Below are 20,546 nucleotides of genomic sequence, written 5' to 3' on the forward strand. Positions count from 1 at the left end.
TGATATAACAAATGAGGCTTTAACTGGCACAATATGGGACCTTTAATCTGTCTAAAGTTCAATTTGAGCAAACACAGCCAAATGTGGTTTGATAATTGATGGATTGGTACAAAAATCCATTCTCTCAGTCAAAGTGCGCTAACAAGCAGTTTGTTTTTCATGGAAACATTAAGATGCAAAGCTGACAGACAATGTGAAAGATAATTAATTTTGCCTGTGCTTTGCCTCTCAAACGAATTTCAAAGGCTACTATGAATGAAATGAAAATTTGGCCTAATTATAAGACGATAACCCAGAACTAGCTAAATCAGTGGAAACATACTAGATTACTATACTGAATGGCTAATAGTTAAGGTCAGTTTAGGCTGATTGGGTTGGAAGGTTAAAGGTCCCATACTGTTGTAATTATTTTCTTTTTAAATTGTGTTTTGCAGTTGTTATAAGCCATAAAGTTAATGTATTTACTTTCTAGAGCTCATTCTGCTATCCTTAAAATGTCTCAGTCATGCCAAGCACACCAGTTGTCATGCTGTTGGCTGGGGTTGTAAATACTAATATATCCATACATTCTCAGCACGTCTCAGGAAAACTAAATGTTATGTGATTGCTTTTATTTTTGATGGCACAACAACAATCGGACGATCATTAGTGTTGGTCTGTTGTGTGGGTAATGTGGCTTTAGCTTTGTTCACATGCTCACAGGATAGAGCTCTATCGAAATGTTAGGGCTAAAGGACATTAAGAGATGGTGGAAAATTTAGAAACGACTTGAAACCAATAAACAAGGACTGGATGTGTTACTGTGATTTCTTTTTTTTTACCTGTTGCACTTCAATGCAAACTAAACTTGGCCTTGTACATCCATTTGCATGTCTGCTGCCCTCTAACCACCGCCACATTGTAAAACTCACTATATATAAGTTTTAAAAAACTGGAGTGCGGGGAATTCTGCAATTTTTTTTCATCAGATACCTGCTCAAAGAGAAGATTAGAGGTAAAAAAGAAAGTCCTGATCCCGCATACACATTTATATCAGCTGCTGTCTTTTTCCAGGATGGCAATCACAGACAGGTAGAAAGGTTTCTTCAGGAAGAGGGCGGAGACGACAGCAGGTTAGTGGCTTTCAAAACTTCAGACACTGACACAGCCCGTTCAGGACGGGGTTAAAGCCAGGGGCTGTACAGTCATTGTGAAATTAACCATCTTCGCAGTATTTCAAATTAGACATACTGTGTGGGCATGGGAGAGTTGCATTAATTTGCTGAAAAGGGGGAACAATAGGGGACTTTCAACTAACCTGGAATGTAGGTTGTGGTTACTCGACCTTTGAAAAAGCCCCAACAACTCTGGTGACGCCACGAGGTTTATCTCAGTTTTTAAAAGTTTTAAATAACAAGACATAAGTTGCCGACTGGGACTGTGGAGTTCTGATGGCGTGATAGACTATCTAGATATAGATACCTAGGCATCTGCTGCACAGTAAAATATTCACCACTGCATTCCGGGATCCAGTTTTTTGAAGCTACAGACAAAAGTCAAAATTTCTCAGCCTCCAATTCATAGCTTTTCCCGTTTATTAGACCCTCAGAACTCATCCATGTCACAAAGCTAAGTCAATTCAAAGATACAACAAATTCCTAATAAATTATCCCATCAATTCACAATCAAGATCTGTAGACCTAAATAAATACATGTAAGATGTTAAGTGATGGAATGTGGATAATGAGTTTTGCAGTTATTTGTTACAGAATGGGAATGGAGTAACACAGGTGTGTCCAGCTTTCAAAGTAAGAGACCAAACATGCATCGTGCCACAGTACTGAAGCGACCATACGACAGTCTGTACAGTAAAATGTTTACAGGTGAGTGATGTGTTATATCTATAAGTTCTTAAGATAAGAGAACATCCGGTCAGAAGGTGAGTTTAGGATCTGAGGGGATGAGGGTTGTAATCAAGAACTCAATATGTTTGAAATAAGGGCATGAAAGTAAATCACCCAGCTAACCCTATAAGCTCCACGTGTTATCAGCATTCCAGCAGTGGCATGCTGAGTCAAGACAAACTCCCCAGTCCTGTAATCTAACCTCTAATTTTCACCAGCTGTGATAATCACACTCCAGATGCGAAGCTAAAAATACAAAGAGGAGGCTGGACGGCTAAATGGCACGTTCACATAAGTAGCTAGTCTCTACGTGAAAGGTAAGAGTGTCTCCAGAGAGGAAGTTGTTCAACTAAGACAACTATATCATTAATTATTGACAATGCTGACTAACTTAGCAAACACAATGAGCTGGCCAGATATGCTGAGGAGGACGATTCAGGTCCTTGAATGTTAGACTTTGGGTTATAAACTTGGACAGATTTTTCTTATATGGTGTACGCTGTGATGGCAAGGCTTTCCACCTGGTCACCTAAACTATGTAGTACAAAAGTCAAAAGTGTCAGTTTGTTTGGACTTACATCCATTAAAGCTTTATATTCACCAGTTTGGACAACCTCAAAACCACAGAAGCAGAAAGTACAGGCAATAAAGGTACCGTCATGTATTATTTTTTGTAAAACACAAGACAAGAAATCGTCAAATCTGCAAGAAAATTGTGGTTTGCCTCCCATTTGATTCCAAGACTTCAGTTTAACATATGGTGGGTACTACTTTCTAACAGGGCAACAGCACATGGACAACAAAAAATACCTTAAGATTTACTTACTAATTCAATCAAACCATTTGTTAATACTCTAAAAAAAAAATCAGTTATACAACATAGATTTAAAAAAAACATTTACAATCTTTTTCCAGAGCTTTCATCTACATCTCATAGTTTCTATACGTGGTGTTAAGACGCTGCATTTAACAAATCATCAAAAATGACTTCTATTTTCTTAACTTTACCGGAGCTTTTGCGCACATTTCCAGCTTTTTGCCCGACTTTCTGATGTGCCTAAGCCGAATTAAGGGTTAATAATTCATTTAGTAATTATCATTCACTAGCATAAGTCAGTTTATCTTGATGACTTATTAGCAAGCCTATAATAAACCCATTATTTACAACTTTTAAACCATGTTTATATTGCCTTATTAGAAACTGGTACCCAAAAATGAGGTTCAAGCTTCTCCTGCGGTTGTCTCATAATAGAAATGCTCTGCACTTAATAATTAAACCATATCAATAACAAAAAAACTATCACTGTCCAAAATGTACAAGCAATACTAAAACTCAATAAGAAGACACCATCATTCGTAACAAATATACAACATCTATCACCATAATATAGATTTTTTTTAGATTAAATCGACAGCTTGTACATGCGTTTCCTTTTAAACGGCAATGCTTCATGTGCAAAAAAAAGTGCAGCAGTGGTGGTGGGGGGGGGTTCCCTCTAGACAATTGTGGCCTTGTAAAGGTCTGTCTTGCAGTCCTTGCCGTCCGGCGGGTTGTGGCCGTTCTGGGGCATCGTGGCGTTCCTCATTTTGCTCTGGCACTGTCGCAGCTCAGCGACGTAGCCCTGGAAACTCAGGCTCAGCTCGGACTCCTCTCCCTGGGACGTTTCCAGTCTCCCCTCTTCTAGATGAACTCCCTCAACATCCATCACCTCTGGAATCATCGGCGCAGCGTTGGCTTGGTTGGCTGGTGGTTTGGCGATGGGGGATGTTTCGGCTCTTCCCTCTGGGAGAAAAGAAAGACATGTGAGATTTAGGATGAGTTTGTACAATAGTAGCTAATTGAATATTTCTGAGGGTGGTTGGGGAAAAAATGGTTAAAGTTGTATTCACACATTTTTGGCCACTTGGTGACAGCAGAGGATGCATGCAGACATATATTTGGTGTCATGTCACTTAAATACGGAATACAACCTGACAAACCAAAACAATAAGCTAAAGGAGGATAAAATGGCAAAACTGCTCAGAGATGATGATGCTCAGTGCAACATTACACTCTGTCATTGAATCTATTGTTTAGCAAAAAGGTGAATTGCTGCAGCTTTAGAAAGGCAGCTCCATTTGTCATGTTGTTATTAGAAATGTCCTTTTACAAGTGGTGGAACACAGATACAAGAAATCCAATCATACTTTGATGTCACTTCTTTCCTACTGACTTCTCATTATACTGCATCATAGCCATATGTTTAGTCTGACTACATTAGATTTTACGATGGATCTAAGAAACTTTATCACTCAAACTTTAACCCTCTTCAGGACTTTTGGGTTCTTTTGGACCCCAGACCATTTGGTTTAGGTGACATGAATTGATTTTTGTTATTTTTGAAGATTTATTTTTATTTTTTAAATAAAAAGAGGGACATTCGTCATGCATTTGGAACCAAAAATACGTCAACTTATCAGAAAAATATATTTAACACAGTATAAAAGTCTATAATGAATACCAACAAATATTTTGCACATGTTCTGTTTTGGAAAGATCTTCCATGTATGGCAACATGAAAGTCCTGAATAGGGTTAACTCCACAAAGCTTGAATGAACACTTCAGTTTAATATGTTGGTATGAGTTGACAGTTGTGTTGGGCAGCTGTTGCCAAGACAAACCTGATGACTACTTCTGCTAAACTTTGCTTACCTCACTTGCATGGAAAAGAACTGAATGAATTTGAGTCATGATCGAATCTTGAGTTATTCACTGTGTTTATGTCAGATGTGGTATATTTGGACTTTACCAGCTGAGAGATGCATGATCTCATCAGAAGGCCCTGATGGAACACAAGTTAAACATCTTGTCAAGTGCACCGAGGGCGCTACAAGCCCACTGCTTCTGCAGTGCTGGCATCACAGCTACGTTGAGTGATTAAACTTTCCAATTCTCGTGTGAACCTTGTGGCCCCACAGATTCTAAACAACAGAGGCCTGACTGACTCAAACACGGCACTTCAACACATAGATGCTCTGAAGTCCGCTGGCTTGTGATTCACTGGTGTCCGGTACAGATGTAAACACAGCCTGTGAGCTCAGGCGGCTAAATTTAAACAGACCATCAAAGCACCGCGCATTGTAAAAAAAATAATAATAATAATAGAAGCTCAACGACAAAATGTAGCTCCCAGAAAATACACGGAATTTTAAACTGCTGAGGTTGTGTAAGAAGTTCCAAGGCATCATAGTGAGTTGCATTTTGGAGTAATATGATGGCTAAATAAAACTTTATAGGGTTTTCATAAGTGCTATTTTATCACCACATGTCTCTTTCTAGTGTATGTGATGATCACGTAATGACAGTTTTGCAAAGTGCTTCATCATCTCATCTAAAATCAGCCTTTAATTGCTATGTGCTTGTGAAATATTGGATGGTTTTACATCTTGTAGTTTACAAAATATATTAAAGATCTCTTGGCAGTCATTTTGACATTGAGACAAACGGTCCCAGCTACGGTCCTTACTGCCAAATATCTGCGTTAAGTCCTCCTCTGAGTGCCAGATGGATGATAAGGCTGGCCCAGGGTCAGCGGCTGTCGAGAGCTGACTCTCGGTTGGACACGAGGGGGAAGGTAAACTGAGCTGATGCTGCCTCAGGTGTGCATAAAATCCCCAGTCACTCAAAGGCATCCTTAATTTTCTCCTTTTGATCAAAACCCAAGCAACTGACATCCAAGACTGACTGAATAAATCACTTGTATATTTCTTGGCTTAGTATCCATCTGCATGCTGCAACTTGTTATTTTTCTGAGGAGAGCACCCTTTTTTTATTTTGCTGACTTACTATGTATTGAATCGAAATCAGTGCCATATGAATGGACTTACATTGTGTGATGTCACCCCCTAGTGGACATCACATCACCCACAGGAGCAGAGTAGCCGTTCCTGATGTCCTTACAGAAACGATCTAGGTTACAGGAAACAGCAGGTCTTAATCCTTGCTCTGGATGTAGACCAGATGCTTTGCCTGGCATGCCAAGTAAAGTCAGCAAACCACTTCTTGGGCCAGGAGTGCTCTTATCATTCGAGGACATCTGCCTTAGAGCTATTCCTTTGCATGCAAATGTGCATTAGTGCGTTGTTTCTTTTTACTACAAGAGAAACTGTGTGTTGTTGATGCATGCATCTCAAGGTGTCCTGTGATCTTTTGGTAATTTGTGCACATTATAAATGCACAAAATTACATCTACCTTACATGCGAAGAGCAATAAACAAGTAGGATTTACCCCTTTTTCTTTTCTGCAGCACTGTATCATTTCTGGTAATATAAAAGTGAGAATGACCGTAATCTGTTTCCTGGGAACAGCAGAGGGCGTCGGTTTAACAGCTACACACAAACTAAATGACAGAGAGAATGGCAGTAAAATGCTATTGAGCCGTATTTGGACTCGTTTGGAATTAGAGACCTTATTCAATGGGTGTTTGTTCCTTAAAGTTATAATCAAGCTCGTGAACAAAAACTTCACAAATGGAACAACTTCAAAAAGTCTCTAAAGAGTGAGAAAGTGGAGGCGTGTTAACTCAATTTCGGGATTTTGCAGATTCCGGCACAGACTCGGCAATGCCAAGGTGACAATGGTGTTAAAATTGTCGCTATACGAAATCGGTGCTGTGCTTTGAGCGAGTGGGAAAAATAGAGGGAGTGAAATAGGCAGGGAGACAGATGAAAACCAGTAGTGACAGTTTATATCTGCAGCTCAGTCAACTTGTGGATAAGGTTACCATGGTGCCGGGTGGTGGGAAGAATCAGCCTGATGCACTTAGCAACCAGATAAGAGGAGTGAGACTGTACTAAAGCTGAAAGGCTTCTTTCTCATCATCTTGCTTACATATTTTCATACTTAAAGCCTTAATCATGATGGGGTCATATGGGTGTTCCTTCAATAAATAGTGCAATATCAGGCTTTGTTGCTAGAAACATGGTGAGTGTGTTCATTTTTTTTCTATGTATCAGGTTTACAGTGTTTCATGAAGCGCTTTTGGGGGATTTTATTGCAAGCCAGAGTCAAAACATGCATGAATATCTGAGCTGAAGCACAACTGCAAAGATATTCTGACAATATCACACCGACTGTAGAAAAAGCCATCACCAATACAAATCACGCTTGACTGACAAAATCCCCTAAACAGACACAACGAGGGGACATGACACAGAGGTGGAAAACAGAAGATGAAAATCATCTGCAGGAGATGACCTTGCAGTCCACACACAATAAACCAACACCGCAACAAGCTCTGCAAGCACAAGTTTAACAAGAGACAAACTCAAGAGATCCACACAAGACACAGCAGTGGCCTGATTAAAAAAAACACACACACACACAATACGACAAGCAGGTAGGCCAAAGCAATGTGACCGAACACCACATTGATCAATCTGAACTGAAAACACAAGGCGAGTAGCGACGGCGGGAAGGAAGCACACACAGGGACGCACACAAAAGGAGTGAGAGCTGATAGGAGGGGGTAAGCTAAAGGACAAAATGAGAGAGCTATGGGAGAACGTGAGAAATGCATGTGGAGGTGAAGAGGAGAGAAGAAGTGGAGGTGGTGGGAGAATCTCACAAAACGTGTAAAAAGACAGACGAGAGTGATTTCCAATTCTAACATTTATTAGATCCATTCAATCACAGATACAGATTTTATTGGCAGTGATTATCTACAACAGGCACCTAGAGAGAGAGTGGATGAGCCAGAGAAAGGATGACAGGCACTTCAACAATGTCACTTGCACTAAGGAGCACTTGTCCTCAAATTGCTAATTATTTTTACCCAGTTCTCAAATTGCTACAGCAGGAGCTGACAATGTTTAATGAGTCAGTGGTTTGATACAGTTGCATTAGATGAAGAGTGTTTTGACATTGTTGAATTGCTCTTACCTGGAGGGATTACTACTGATTAGCATTCGCAGGTCCAACATTGTAATGCAGGGTCGGGTTGGTTACAATGTTTGCACATGATGCTAATCTCATCGCTTTCAATTGTTCAGTTGTTTTGAATTCTAATCTTCAGCACAACACTGACTGACTATAGTAACGTCAAATATTGATGTTCGATCTGTATGCATTACGCATGTGTTATTTATATTCATGAACTCTGTAGTCAGTCACATTTGCATGCATGAAAAACTACACAAAAAAAACCTCTAAATATTAACGCGACTGAATTAATGCCAGTCACACGGTCAACTCAACAACTTGTGGCATCGAAAGTGACTTCCAAGGAACTCACGGAAAGAAATATACACATCACTATTTACAAGTCGATCTGAGTGAAAATATAATCAATCACACACATGCTGCTGAGTTTAATAAAACAAATCAGGCATACTGAGAAAGAACCAATATCAATTTGCCATTAAAGTGCATCAGAGTCAGTGTAGAGGGAGTTTGATCATGACAGTGGTCCAGTTTTAACCACAGAGAGCACGTACGTGCACATTTGAAACACACACACACACACACACACACGCAAACACACAGAGCACTGGTTTGTTACACTTCAGAAATACCTGAACTGGACTTTTCCTCGCCACCTTGAGGCCGGGAGCAGGGGGGTGGTGGAGTGAAATTGGCTTCAGGCAGGCTGTTCTCGAAGGACGGCATGGGGGACGGTGAAGGAGGCAGCAGAGTGCTGTTGGGGCTGCTGATATCGCCTTCACCCACAAGCGTCAGGTCGGCGTGGGCGTCCTCCTCCACAGTGCAGAGGCTTGGCCGTGTGTCTGAGGGCCGGGGGATAGGGGACAAGTGGGTGCCAAAAGTTGGGTGGCGAGGAGGGGGCAGCAGGCACCGCCTCACCCCCGAGTGTCCATTGGCACTGGAGCTGAGCGAGGAGTCCAGGCTCTCCGAACGTAGGCTGGAGATGAAGGGACCCCGTGAGGACATGCCGTTCTCTCGGCCCTGTTTCAGAGAGTCAGGGGTGGAGGCGAGATCAGAGGAGACAGAGCAGGAGGAAGTGGGGGACGTCAGGCGAAGGAAGTCCGGAAGCACCAGATCTTCTTTGTTGAGGAGTCCACGCTGGTCATTGGCTCGGGTGCTCTGTGCCCGGCTCAGCAGCTCAAAGAATTCTAGAAACAGGTCAAACAAGTTTCCTCACTTAAATTTTCCAAACAAATAAAAGAAAAGGATTAGTAGGTTTTAACATGCAGCAATAGCAGCCTCACACCTGAGAGAGACAAATATACTCGAGAGCTGCCAAAGATATTAGTTTGTGCTGAGGCAAAGCAAAGCTAAAGAGAGTCACCACAAGTTAAAAGAGAGAAAGAGAAATAAGGATAAGGGGGATTTACCTTCAGCTTCATCTATATTTATCTTTTTCTGTATTCTGTTTCCCCCTGGGAGTGCTGAGTCTGGTCCACTTGTTCTCACAGAAAAGTCCTTTGGTGTTGACCTCTCATCTCCCTGCAGATGCAACAAAAAAATGCACTCTGTTAGGAGATGGAGGGTCGGGAGGGTGGGGGTGGGGGTAGGGGAAGGCTAAGCATGAGCTGCTAAGCACCCTAGTCAGCAGTGTCCAGATTTACTGAAACCTTTGTGTAAAATGAGTCTGGTCCATCTGTTGGCTGTGCATCTTTGATACTATCCAGGCTAAGTTTGATCTGCCTTCATATGGTGCAGTACCACAGCACATCTAAGTGAGTGAGTCAGCGACAGGCAGTGTTAGGGAGAAGTATACCAAAAACACAGGAACTGAACACCAACTAATAGTTAACATTGGCTGGCAAGTGAGCCGCTATACGATGAAACTCGATGTTGCAGAAGCAGCATAGCAGTGGAAAAGGACAAAACCCCAACATTTAGACTTTTTAGTAAAATGGATGAGAATAAAGATGTCAGGAGTACTTACTGCTGCAGAAAAACTCCGGGTTGGAGGGTGGTTTTTTAGGGAGGAAGACTTTGATTTGTCTATTAGACAGAGAGAGAGAGAGAGAGAGAGAAATGTGTACATGAAAAATTCATCGGGTTAAGAAACTGATGAGGAGAGAGCGAATGGGAGGGGAGGAGAGGAAGGGACACTTGAGACAAAACTGCAAAACTTGAATGTGTTAATCAACGGAATAACAGAGGTACACTCCATTTGCAATTTAAAATTTCCAGAAACTGGTGTCTGGTTGAGAAGGAGTAACCCAGTACAGTTGTTCTAGGCTGCATTGAGTAAAATATATTTTTAAAATTGAATTACCATTCGTCCATTTGTAACATTTAGCATGACATCTTGAGTGTTTTACCTTTCCCTGAGGATGGATCTGATCGCTCCAACACAACTCGTAGGCCATCCAGACTCGATATGGGGGCACCCAGATCCAAAGGCTGAGTCTCTCCACTCTGAAACAAAAAGCAATTTCATGGTCAACATGTTTGTATCTTTACCTGTGGCGCAGAAGTCTAAATACAGTATGATGCTATTTACTACACCTAAGCACATGGCGGATTTTTGAGGGCATGAGCCTCTGCTTAATTTACAAACCCTCTTTCAGCTCTGGTATACTGTATAATACAGCTATAACGCCTGGAAACCCACGGGACTAAAATAAATCTTCCAGGGGTTAAGGGGAGGAGGAAAGAGTCGGCATGTTTGAGGAATGTCGTCATTCTTAATTATAGCCCTTGTGATCCATCTTCACAGGCTGGGCTGAGTCAGAGTGCTAACCACCATGTAGAGATGGAAAAGGATGCGGTCGTTTCCCTCCCCTAACCATAATACTCCACCCTGTGGCACTGTCATACACTATACAGGCTGTTCCGTAGACACACGGGAGCTTCAAAAAGGCATTGTAACCACTGGGAGCAACTTACTATTTTGGCCACAAGATCACTGAGGTGGAGACCATATTTGGCCACCACGGGACGCAGGACCTCAGTGACTGGTTTGGTAGGCTTGGCTTTCAGCCCCACAGAGCGGTTAATGGGTACCAGGTCCAATCTAAGAGCAAACAAAGAGCACGAGTAAATGTGAGGATGAAAAGCATAAACACGAAATGAGAAATTGAACTTGAGTGAACTTTCATACCTAAACAGGGTACGCTTCTCCAGTCTCAGGTCTCGTGAGCTGAGCGTCATGCAGTCTTGGTCCAACACTAAAGGCTGTGGGATAAAAGAGCAGGAAAATGCAACACATCTAGCTTAATCAACTGTAATCAAGAGACACATCATTTTTGATTCACTTCAATGTTGGATTCAGTTTTAGATCAAGGAGTTCCCACAAAATAAAGCACGCCAAATTAAAAGTTTAGTTTTATTGACTAAATTCATTAAAAAGTTTTTTGTAGCTGTACGATATAATAGCACTTGCTGTTCTTAGCATCTATTACTCATGTGGTAAGGTATCATCTACCCCTCTCACCTTTTCTCCTCCCACCAGAAAAAGGTCGACGGCAGCGATGTTGACACTAATGCTGTGACAGAGATCATGGAGAACTTCTCTAATGGAGGCACTGGGCCGAAGGGTGATAGAAGAACAGGAACCGTCGGGCAGCAGCACGCTACAATGTTTGGGTGAACGTTCCCACACACCGACTGAGTGACGATTATCGGTCTGGGGACAGAAGTATAACAAATGAACCACCGTCATTTATGTTATCCATAAACAAAATATGAGTGGGTTGAAAAGTAGGAAAAAAAAAATACTCTGGCCTATTATGATGGCTTCAGCAGGCACTGGGCTCTGTGTTGCCATGGTGATCTTTCTAGAGGAATCTTACCTCAATCTTGCCAGCAGAGCAGGAAGTGGCCATCTCCAGACTGGTGCCGGACGACAAGGAGCCCTGGGACTCCCTCCTCCCATTACTTCCCCAGTAATCTGCACAAAGCGGCATGGAGAATGATGATTTCATGCAGATAAGAGACATTAGGACACTTCTCAATATAAATAATACTTGTGCAACACTAAGACAGTGTCAAGATATATCATGAGAAATACCAATGTTTTTGATTTATAATTGCTGGTCAGCAGGGAATCTTGGCATGTAAAAAGATGTATCCTATCAAACAAGACATGCCAGTAAATTGTGAATTAAATTTATGCAGCATTACACTTACTGAGAGATCTTTAAAGCATCAGTGTGAAATGCATATTAGGTTATATTTAGCAAGAAAGGCAGATCACTATGCTGAATTTCTAACTAAAAATTATACGGCTACTTGTGCTTTTACTTTAACTTGTATGTGTGTGTGTGTGTGTCTGTAACACTTTGATCACTGCAGGGCAGCAGTGTGTCGACATATCTCATGGCAAACATGGAGCTGGCAGTGGTTTGGTGTCTTGCTCAAGGATAACTCAAGCAGTCTTTTATCACAAAAGCATAAAACAATGCCAACCGTTGCAACCAGCAGGCTACAGGGTTGTTAATTAATTTCTCACCGAGGTTAATGTCTCCAATCTCCTTCTTCTTTGGACCTTTCCCAAAGCTCCTGTTGCGGGACCACGAGAAGAAGATGCCACGTTTCTTGTCTGCGCTCTCATCCCTGCTGTCCTCGTTCAGTGATCTCCCTGACCGCTGCTTTCTGGCTTCCTGTGGGTTGAAAGACAAACAAAAATCTATTTTACCTGTCGCTCTAGACAGATGCAGCCAGTGCCAACAAATAAATACATCTATGTGCTCAATTTCTTTCATACAGTCAAAATGCTGCAATGGTACCTTTTTCGGAGTGGAGAGGGTGGAGCGGTCAGAGCTAGCGCTGTGTTTTGAGGGCGCAGGACTGCAGGGGATTTGGTAGGGGTCCGGCAAGGGCTGACCATCCACCTCAGCGCGCATACACTCCTGGTAAAGGGAGGACTTGAGGAATCGGGAATAGCTGTCAAACTTCATCAAGTTGAAGATCTGCAAATGTGACAAACGTGGACATCAGACATGAGCGAAGAAGGTTTGTGAAAGACAGAAGATGTAAATAAGAGAGGAAGATACAGAAAGAGGCACTTGTGGCCAAAAATGTGATCGCGACGGAGAGAAAATGAAACAGAACTAAACAAGAGAGAAGGAAATACTTGTGTTAACATATAGCTGGCTGCTGTTATGACAGGAGCCTTACCAACTAGGATTTAATCTCGCGCTTGTGCAACCTAAAAATATACAGATCTTTGAGTGCATGGCTATGGGTCTGTGTGTACACTATGTGCTAGATTATTTGTGGGTGTATGCCAGTTTGTGTTTATCTCTCTGGTAAAGCCTTAGAGCCCTTTTGTAAACAAACCCAGATGGCCACCAAAAAAAAAAAAAAAAAAACCCAATATGCTTGCACAAAGCGACTAAAGGCTAGATGAGAACAAACCCCCCCGACTTCACACAGAATCTCCTATCCATTAACACTGTCTAGAAAACGTCTTGATCTTAAGCTTGATGTCAAACAGCTGATATAATTCAAATGTGGGAAGACCTAGATATGTGGAGTATTCGAATAACTGGAAACACCACATTATCTATAACAGATTGTGGAACCCTAATAAATAAAGCCAGCAGCTGTATTGTTGGTACCTGTAGCTGCTGGGTCTTGAACATGTCAGGCCTTGGGGAGGTGAGGACGTCATCAGCCAGCTGGGCTTGGCTGTCAATGTTAACTGGCATGGTGGCCTTGCTGGACAGAAAGCTGTTGTAAATCTCTCCTGCTCTCTGGGACAGCTGCAGAAAAAGAGGACTGATGAGAATTTCAAGAACTGTAGAAAATGATGCTGCTGCCTGTCTTTGGGTTAACATGCAACTATAAATCATCTTTAACATGTCATCTGATGTAGACTGATCTTTAATCCCATTAGTGGCTATTATACTGTGCTGTAATATAGAATGTAAAATGGTGACACAAGATAAAAGTCATGGATTTTTTTTTTTTTTTTTAAAGCTGTGAATAATTTTAAGTCTTCAGGTTGTTAAGAATAATTCAGAAGATTTTTTTTTTTTTACATAATCCACCAATTCACAGTGGGCATTACAGCATCATTTAACATGATACAAAACAATAGCTGCATCTGTAGCTGCACGCTGTGGACTTACCTGCTTTTTATCAGTTGCAGGGACATGACTGAAGTATTCACAGGCCTGCCAGAACAAGATATTCTCCTCACTGAATTCTTTCTTAAGAAATTCCTGTGGAAACACACAGCACAAGAAGGTTTCATGTGATCTCAAACTAGTGATAGTGATTTCTTCTCTTTCCAACGCGGTTACTGTTCAGACCTGTAGTGAGGATTGAAATTATTAGGTGTAATGTAACAAGATTGGTGTAAGTGTAGGCGCAGAACGTTGTAGGCGAGTGCGGCTCTGATCAGTGTTAAAGAAAGGTGAGGAGGAAGGTGGTTTTATGATGCCAAACTTAATATTGAGCTTTTTGAAGGTGTTGTGGGCTAAATTCAAAAGACACATCTTTTACGTGGGAGGAAATGGTACATGATAGTACAAAAGGAGGTGCCTTTACTCACTCTAGTTCTGAACTAGAATCAATTGCACATTTATAAAAACCTATAATCAATTTACAAACCAAAACTTTGAAAGTGTTGCTCCTGTGACCTGATCATCAGCAGATAATCAGTTTCTTCTATGGAGCGTAACTCTAAATGAATGTCAAATCCACTAGATATGCAATAAGCAAGTGTGTGTGTCAGTGTTGCATTTACAACTTCTTTCCACTCCTCCCAAGTGTCTAAAAACATCCGATAATGTAAGGTTAATGGAATGTCTTCTTGCCATTTCCGCCTATTGGTTCTTGAAAAACAAAATGTCTAGTGACTCAATCCAGACTGATGATTCAAAACTTCAGCTATTATTCACAAAAAATGTCAGACAAATGTCTTCATAAAGATGGTTTTGCTTTCAAGGTATTTTGGTTGCCAAGAAATTAAACCATTTACTAAGAAATGGACGTAGAAATTGTGACGTCACCTATTGCTTTGTGGGTCACAGTCTTAAAGCTGTAGGTTTAGATTTTCACCCTCTTGTCTTGTAAAACTGGACGCGACATGTGAGTAGTTTTGCCTCAAAGAAACTATGCACGTCCATAAATACCTACTTTTCAGTCATGATGTAGCCATGCCCTAAAGCATACCAAATGACATGCTGTATTGACAATAACTTAAAGCCAACGACTAAGCCTATAAACATATTAGGAAATAGTATACCAAGGAAACAAATCAAGGAAGAAATAGATTCATTTTTTCATAGACTTCTATAGAATCTGACTTCTTTTTGCAACCAGTGGAGTCGCCCCCTGCTGTCAAAACAATGGTCAACCAAAATCTATAAAATCCTTACTTAAGAGTGCGCAGCGACCCCATTTACTTACAGATTTAATTACCGAAAAGCTGCTTGACAACACTTCTGATAGCCTTTGAAACTATTTGATTACATAAAACTTTTTTTTCTCAGCTTACCGAGAAGTAACGCACGCCCACAGGATCCTGGAGGAGACGCTCGAAGCAGGCTGCCCAGCTCGCCACACGTTGCTCTGGAACCCCTCGATGGCTGCCTGTTCCCGGTAGACTGCCATTACTGTTTAGGCTGCTCTGACTGCAGCATCCCTGCAGCTGGATTCCACTATAGTCTGCAAGAAGGGAAAGCACAATGCAAAGGTTAGAGAGCTCAGGCGATAAAGGGTAATTCAGGCCAGAGGGAATGTTAGAGCCATACTTCCACGTGCCCTCTCATGACTTCAAAAGATTTCAGTGGATTTTTGTGTATAGTTAGCAGATCTGAGTGTTTCAGAAGGCAAACTGCAGTTATTCTGGAATTTAATTCATTTAAGTGAACTGAGTCTTGTATTTTTTTCTCGTCAAAGAAACTATACACATCCATACGGTACTGACTTGTCAAAAAGACACTCTATTAATACTCATATGGGTGATTCAAATCATCACATTTTTTAGAGAGATTAGCCTATTTTTAAACATATTTGTGAAATCTTTTATTTAATATATATTAAAAACGTTTCAATTTTTAAAAAATTGCCAGTGACCCATTTTTTGCATAGTCTGTTGCACGTAAAAATGTAAGGCTATGTTTGAAAGGCAAATAAAGGCCTGAAACTTTAACTGTTTCTCATCATGCCATTGATTTAGAATCAGAAACACTGGAAAAGTAGATCAAAACAATCTCTGAATATAGGTAAGTTTAAATTTTAAAAAAATATATTGAAGTTCCATTTTGAGCACACATAAAAAAAGGTTGTGCAGAAGTTTGTGCAGTGACATTTTCTTAGGCAGTAGTCACATGTCACAATAATGCAACACAAGACATATAGAACACTGTTTGATATGAAACCCTTGATCATGCTGCATGGTGACTTGGTGGTCGCCTCACAGTTAGAAGACCCCCGGTTTGCGTCTCGGCCTGGGTCTGGGATCTTTCTGTGTTGAGTTTGCATTTTCTCCCTGTGCAGCATGGGTTCTCATCTGGTTCTCCCAAAGCTCAAAGGCATACTAAGGTTAATTGGTGATTCTAAATTGTCCGTAGGTGTGACTGTGAGTGTGCTCGGTTGTCTCTTTGTGTAGCCCTGCCATAGACTGACAACCTGTCCAGGGTGCCCCCTGCCTTCGCCGTGAGTCAGCTGGGATAGACTCCAGCCCCCCCACAGGCCTACTGAGGATTCAGCGGTATATAGATAATGGATGGATAATGGACTTGACCACAAAAAATGGTTAAATTAAAAAAAATAAAGTTTTTGTTTAAATTTAATAACTGACCGAGCAGCTAAGACAAGTGGTTATTTTTCATTTTCAGACCTCATTTGCAGGCTGGAGAAACACAGTGAACTGTTGTCGTACTTATCATGGTTATTGAATTAATATACTTCTAGGAAGATAATTTACCATTTAAGTCATGCTCTCCTGCAGTTGTGAAGTTAAGTTGACATTTGCTTGTAAAGACTACATTTAATACACAAGTCTTGAGTTTCCAATGGATCTTTCAAATTTTCGATGACATAGGTAATAAAACACATGTCTTGAATGCACTTTAGTTCTTTCATTAAGGTTATTATAGCTCTTCTGGAGAAATGGGAACAACTGTTGTGTCAGAGATGGTCGGGCAGAAATGGTCCTGATGATTTGAGATGGAATAACCCATATTCAAAAAGCGCCCACAAAGGTAGTCATGTCTATGATTTTTTTCTTGGAACAGTTTATTGGATTTTAGTACGAAATAAAATAATACGACCTTGTTGGAACTGAAAGAGGAAACAAATAGTCCTAAAGTTTTTTTTAGATACTAGGAAAATTTGAAGAGAGAAGGTGCCCTACCACTCTTAGACGATGGATTAGACAATAAGACAAAAGCTTATGATCTTTATCGACTGCTGCACATTTCATATATTACACAATATGTGAAAGTCAGAGTTCAAAACCTATGCTGTGGTTAAGTGTGGGGCACAGGACCAGAATATCTGATTGCATCCCACAAAGGGAAATGGCAGATGTTGTTCACTTTGTCAGAGAGAGCAGCAAAAAGAGAGAACAGAACAACAGGAGAACAAGGAGAGGGAACACAACACAGTTGATTAAAGGGTGGTTAACTGGTGGTTAGCTAAAGTGGAACCTCGGACTGCGCAGTACCTGCTATCATAGCAGCAGATGGCAACTTTAGAGCTGTGAGCAGACCAAGCAAGGGGTGCACAGTAAAAAAAAAAAACAAAAGGGTCACAGTAATTGTTATAGCATCAATCTGTGGACATGCAACTTGTTGGCATGGGCAACTGGTCTTAAAAGTGTTGCATTCAAGAACAGAAATCCAAGCCAGATCAAGTAAGATACATGTGTAAGTGGGACAGATTTACCAACAGTTGCGGTTAAACTGTGGTCTTGTGAAATAAAAGCCCTGCAAATAGTTCATGACATTACAAAGAGAGTACGACTACGGTGATCTCTGTATAACCTTTCCAATGTACAGTGTGTCCTAGTTCAACTGAATCATGAGCTGTTGTAAAATAACACTCCTCGCCATAGCCTCAGTCAGCCTGTTAGGAAATGTTGTTAAAGCTGCTGTGGAAGGGAGGACCAGACAGCACACCCACCAGCCCCAGCTGTAACCCAAAATATGCTCGACAAACATCCTTTGTTAATGAGGCATGCTACCTACAGTGAATACGTAGCCCTCTGTAAAAGACTTTTTTATGAGATAATTTTATTGAGCAACTACAAAGTTGTGTGTAGAGGGTGGAAAAGAAAATGAGAAATAAAAACACTGGCACTAAAATACAGACAAAGCACAACAAGCTAGTCAAGATCAAAAAGTGTGTGTTAGTACAATGGGGTAATTGAGGCTTTAAAATGCTTTTTACAAACCTGTTAGTTCTTCAGTTTTTATATTAGAAATAGTAACAGCTTGAATCCCTTTTTAAAACTCATACAGCATGATGTTTGATTTTTTTTTTTTTTATTCTTCTTAAAGGCTATTGTTTTAAGTAGATAATAAAGAAAATTCACTCACCGCCATCAGAGGAAGCAGCAGACTGGAAGAGAACAAAGACAGACATGAGTGAGAGGCTTCCCTCATGATCTCCTGGGCTAAGGCAAGAGGACAAAGTCTCTGCTGGTAGCAATGTCTTTTCAGGCATTGCAGCAGTCAACCTGAGGTGTGTGTGTGTCTTCCTAAGAGAGTGTGTTACTGGGAAAGGGTTGGATCCTGGGACCTTACACAAGACCATAAATTGGTAAGTGGGAGGACCCCTTCCTTGCCTCTACCACACACAGCTGTTCACACCTCCACACTAGGACCCTCCCTTCATTTTGCATTATTCTCACACACATTCACAGCCCTGAATGTGTACATTCCTGCTAACTGCGGTCACAAAGATCAGACCGTATCAGGGCAGGCGGCTTAAGAGGCCATCACTGGTCGTAATGGTCCTCTTTTCACTTGCTAACTCAGGGAGTGAGTGGTTCATGCATGTGTAGATGTACCTGAACAAAAGGCAAACAGCACCTCGAGCTAGCATGTAAAACATGTGGCGACAACTTTCCACACGTTGATATAGAACTGCAACAGTTAGACAATGAGCTGATCAATCAAATAACAGAACATTTATTAGGAAATATGTTGAGATTTGATAAATGAAACTCTTTGAGATCAGACAATCCCGCTTATATTTTAATTTTCTGTGACACTAAACTGTATATCGTTGCATTTTAAACTGTTTGTGTGATAAAACAAGACTTCTTAATTTGTCACTGTGGGTTGTGGGAATTTTACACTATTTGCAGTTTCCTATAGACAAATGACTGATTGATCAAGAAATAATCTGTAGATGTAAATGGTTACATGCAGCCCCAACCGGGTCAAATTACAGTCAAAGAATCATGCCCAGAGCAACACTACATATGTAATCATATGATGGATCAACAAATGTTTACTTGGAAATCTGTTCTTCAGCATTGGTCTTTTGTAAACTTTTGTGGCTAATAAAGACAGAGTTAATGCATAAACTATGGAGCTGTTGTCATAATAATGTTTAAAAGCAGAGGAGGATATGAAAGACACATCTAAGGACTAAGTTTAAAAAAAAATAAATCTGTGTTTTTGAGCTGCCACACGTTAAGGCTGATAATATGTATAAAGAGACTAAAGATTATCACTGCTGGACTTGAGCACTAGTTTAGATTGTAGAGGTGCAATATCACAGAATAACTGAGGCTAAAGTAACTATGTTCGACAGTGAAACATTATCTTATTTTCCCTTTCCAGTCTGATTTTATTCACATTCGAAATAGTTTGTTTTTTAATTTGTAGTGTTCAGCTTGATCAATCAGCTGTAGCCTAGACATAATGTGTGTCGCTCTTTTTATTAACAGAACCGCTCATTTAAAGAAACATGGGATGGCTCATGTGCACTGGTGTGACACTTGCTTCCATTTTGGGAGTGACCACATGTAAAAGCTCTATCAGACATAAACCACTAATTGCCTGTCGCAGCCTCTTTACAGTTCCTTCTGCTGCTGCTGCTGCTGAGTCCACCCATATACCGTCAACACCCAAAAGCCACCCCTTCTGCGGTGGCTAGCATGTGTACAGTACTCATGGGTGGGTAGGATGAGGACCAACATGAAGCCAAAACAGAAGAGAGAGGAAAGAAAAAAAACACCCACTCCATCTGTCTGTCATTTTGGGTTTAAAACAGCTAAACCTCAAACCCCTAAATACATAGAGTGTTGCAGCTGAGATTCATTTTAAAGAACAAAAGACAGACATCATGTCATACAATGTGATGTGCATTTTAGTTTTGAACAAACGAAGGTAAACAAGGTTAAAGAAGTGGTGTTTGAACAGTGGTAATGCTTCAGGGGTCAACACTACGCGCAATATTAAAACTTTATGGATGACAAATATGATAAATATCCAGCTTATGCAAGAACAGAGCTTCCACTTATTCATTCATGGAAGAGAGTGGGAGTTACAATAAATCATGCTGTCTTGACACACGCAGTATTGTGTGAAGTTGCTCACACACTTAAGCATTTTAATAAATTAAAATGCAAATCTGACCAACTGTGACACAAATGACTAGATGTAATATTTCATTCTACTAGCAAACTCTTGATGCATTCCGGGGCAAATAATGATGTCCACTGATGACTGATTATATTCTTCTCGTGATAAATTAATAAATTTCTCAATAAAATGATTGAAAATTATAAATAAAATAAAA

The 20,546-nt window shown here is 40.7% G+C and overlaps 1 protein-coding gene across 3 annotated transcripts in view; it reads right to left on the reverse strand.

Moving 5' to 3' along the window:
• Nucleotides 1–3,379: 3,379 nt before the first annotated feature.
• Nucleotides 3,380–20,546, reverse strand: part of LOC103369647 (regulator of G-protein signaling 12-like) — a 37,224-nt gene continuing 20,057 nt past the window's right edge. For 2 of the 3 annotated variants that reach the window (XM_008298413.1, XM_008298412.1), the window contains exons 2-15: nucleotides 18,332–18,353; nucleotides 15,283–15,452; nucleotides 13,910–14,002; nucleotides 13,397–13,540; nucleotides 12,563–12,745; nucleotides 12,286–12,436; nucleotides 11,627–11,724; nucleotides 11,269–11,460; nucleotides 10,936–11,009; nucleotides 10,722–10,848; nucleotides 10,154–10,250; nucleotides 9,772–9,830; nucleotides 9,215–9,326; nucleotides 7,518–8,992 (exon numbers count right to left, since the gene is read on the reverse strand). In XM_008298413.1, coding sequence (XP_008296635.1) covers nucleotides 8,421–8,992; nucleotides 9,215–9,326; nucleotides 9,772–9,830; nucleotides 10,154–10,250; nucleotides 10,722–10,848; nucleotides 10,936–11,009; nucleotides 11,269–11,460; nucleotides 11,627–11,724; nucleotides 12,286–12,436; nucleotides 12,563–12,745; nucleotides 13,397–13,540; nucleotides 13,910–14,002; nucleotides 15,283–15,452; nucleotides 18,332–18,353 — 2,094 coding nt within the window. In that variant the 3' untranslated portion in view covers nucleotides 7,518–8,420. Of the gene's footprint in view, nucleotides 3,660–7,517; nucleotides 8,993–9,214; nucleotides 9,327–9,771; nucleotides 9,831–10,153; nucleotides 10,251–10,721; nucleotides 10,849–10,935; nucleotides 11,010–11,268; nucleotides 11,461–11,626; nucleotides 11,725–12,285; nucleotides 12,437–12,562; nucleotides 12,746–13,396; nucleotides 13,541–13,909; nucleotides 14,003–15,282; nucleotides 15,453–18,331; nucleotides 18,354–20,546 lie in introns of those variants that run through there. The other variant, XM_008298414.1, reaches the window with a different exon arrangement.

Source organism: Stegastes partitus, unplaced genomic scaffold (assembly GCF_000690725.1).
Source record: "Stegastes partitus isolate 25-593 unplaced genomic scaffold, Stegastes_partitus-1.0.2 Scaffold1315, whole genome shotgun sequence".
Classification (NCBI taxonomy): domain Eukaryota; kingdom Metazoa; phylum Chordata; class Actinopteri; family Pomacentridae; genus Stegastes; species Stegastes partitus.